Source organism: Tupaia chinensis, unplaced genomic scaffold (assembly GCF_000334495.1).
Source record: "Tupaia chinensis unplaced genomic scaffold, TupChi_1.0 Scaffold000159_1, whole genome shotgun sequence".
NCBI lineage: Eukaryota > Metazoa > Chordata > Mammalia > Scandentia > Tupaiidae > Tupaia > Tupaia belangeri.
In genome coordinates, this window is record NW_006159630.1 from 7,006,446 (window position 1) to 7,007,732 (window position 1,287).

At 63.5% G+C, this 1,287-nt stretch overlaps 1 protein-coding gene across 1 annotated transcript in view; it reads right to left on the reverse strand.

The window, feature by feature from the left end:
- Positions 1-338: 338 nt before the first annotated feature.
- CDR2L (cerebellar degeneration related protein 2 like) overlaps positions 339-1,287 on the reverse strand; it is a 13,963-nt gene continuing 13,014 nt past the window's right edge. The window contains exon 6 of the mRNA XM_006145837.2: positions 339-1,186. Within this exon, the coding sequence (XP_006145899.1) occupies positions 533-1,186 (654 nt within the window). The 3' untranslated portion in view covers positions 339-532. The remainder of the gene's footprint in view (positions 1,187-1,287) is intronic.

Consider the following 1,287-nt stretch of genomic DNA (forward strand, 5'->3'; position numbering starts at 1 on the left):
GTCAAAGCTGGGGAGAAGCAGTGTGTGGTCCGGGAGACCCCAGAACTTGACGTGGTTGGCTCTGGGGTCTCCTTTCAAGTGTTTCCAGTTGTGGCAAGGGGTCAAGGAGACCTTGCATTGCAAATCTCTCAGAAAAAAAAAGAAAAACCTAGAGGAAAAAGTAAAAAAGCCACTTGATTTAGAATGGCTGTCAGAAGCCTGGCCATACATCTGACCGCGAGGGCCAAGGACATGAAGCAGGGGCTGAGAGATCCCCAGGAAGCGGGGGCGTTTGGCTTTGAACCTCTGAGCTGCGCCTTTGGGCTGAGGCAGGGTGGCTGAGGGCTCCTGGGAGGAACGACGCAATGACCACCTACCCATCTGCAGGAAGCATGCTGTGTCCCCGGATCAGAAGCCCCTTTTCTCACACACACCCCTGAGCAGCCTTGGCTGTGTCCTATTGCTGCCAAAGCGCTCTCACTGACCAGGGGCTGCCCGGTGTGGGCACAGGGGCGTTGTGACCTGGGCCACCGCAGGCCCAGGAGAGGAAAGCTCACTTGCTGCTGTGCGTCTTGACTTTGGTGGCGTTGATGTCTGCCTTGGTCTTCTGGATCCTGGAGAAGATCTCCTTGAAGAGCGCCTTGTACTCGGGCTGGCTCTGCTCCAGCCGCTTGTCCACGGCCTCCACGTGCTGGCTCAGGCTCTTCTCGCCCGCCTTGGCCTCGCCCTGACCCTCCTCACCCCCGCGCAGGTCCCTCCACGAGCTGTCCCGGGAGATGGGCCGCGAGGTCTGCACGCCTGCGTGCCGCACCCCGGCGCCATGCTGCCGGCACTTGTTCAGCAGCTCCTCGTACTTCTCCAGCAGCGCATGGTACTGCTCGTCCACCTCCCGCAGGATGGACATGCCGCGCTTGCGCACGCTGTTGGCGTGCAGCGTCAGGTTGCCCGCATGCCGGCTGGCCGGGTCTTTGGCCACGATGGCGTTGAGCGCCGTGTCGCTGCAGCTCTTGCGCACCGTATGGCCTGGGGAGGCGGCAGGAGAGGAGACTCCGTCCTGTGCGCCCGGGTCGTCCCCGCTCCCCGGCTGCGGGTCGTCAGCCTCAGGGGCCTGGGTAAGGGGCGCGAGCAGAGCTTCGGCCAGGTGGTCCTCCCGGCCCAGCAGGTAGGTCTTGGCCTGCTTCATCTGCTGCAGCTCCAGCAGCTCGGCCTCCAGCTCCTGGACGCGCAGGCGGCAGCCCTCCATCTCGCACAGCTGCCGCTCCAGCTCCGAGTACTCCTGCAGCACGGACGTGTACTCGCGCGCCGCCC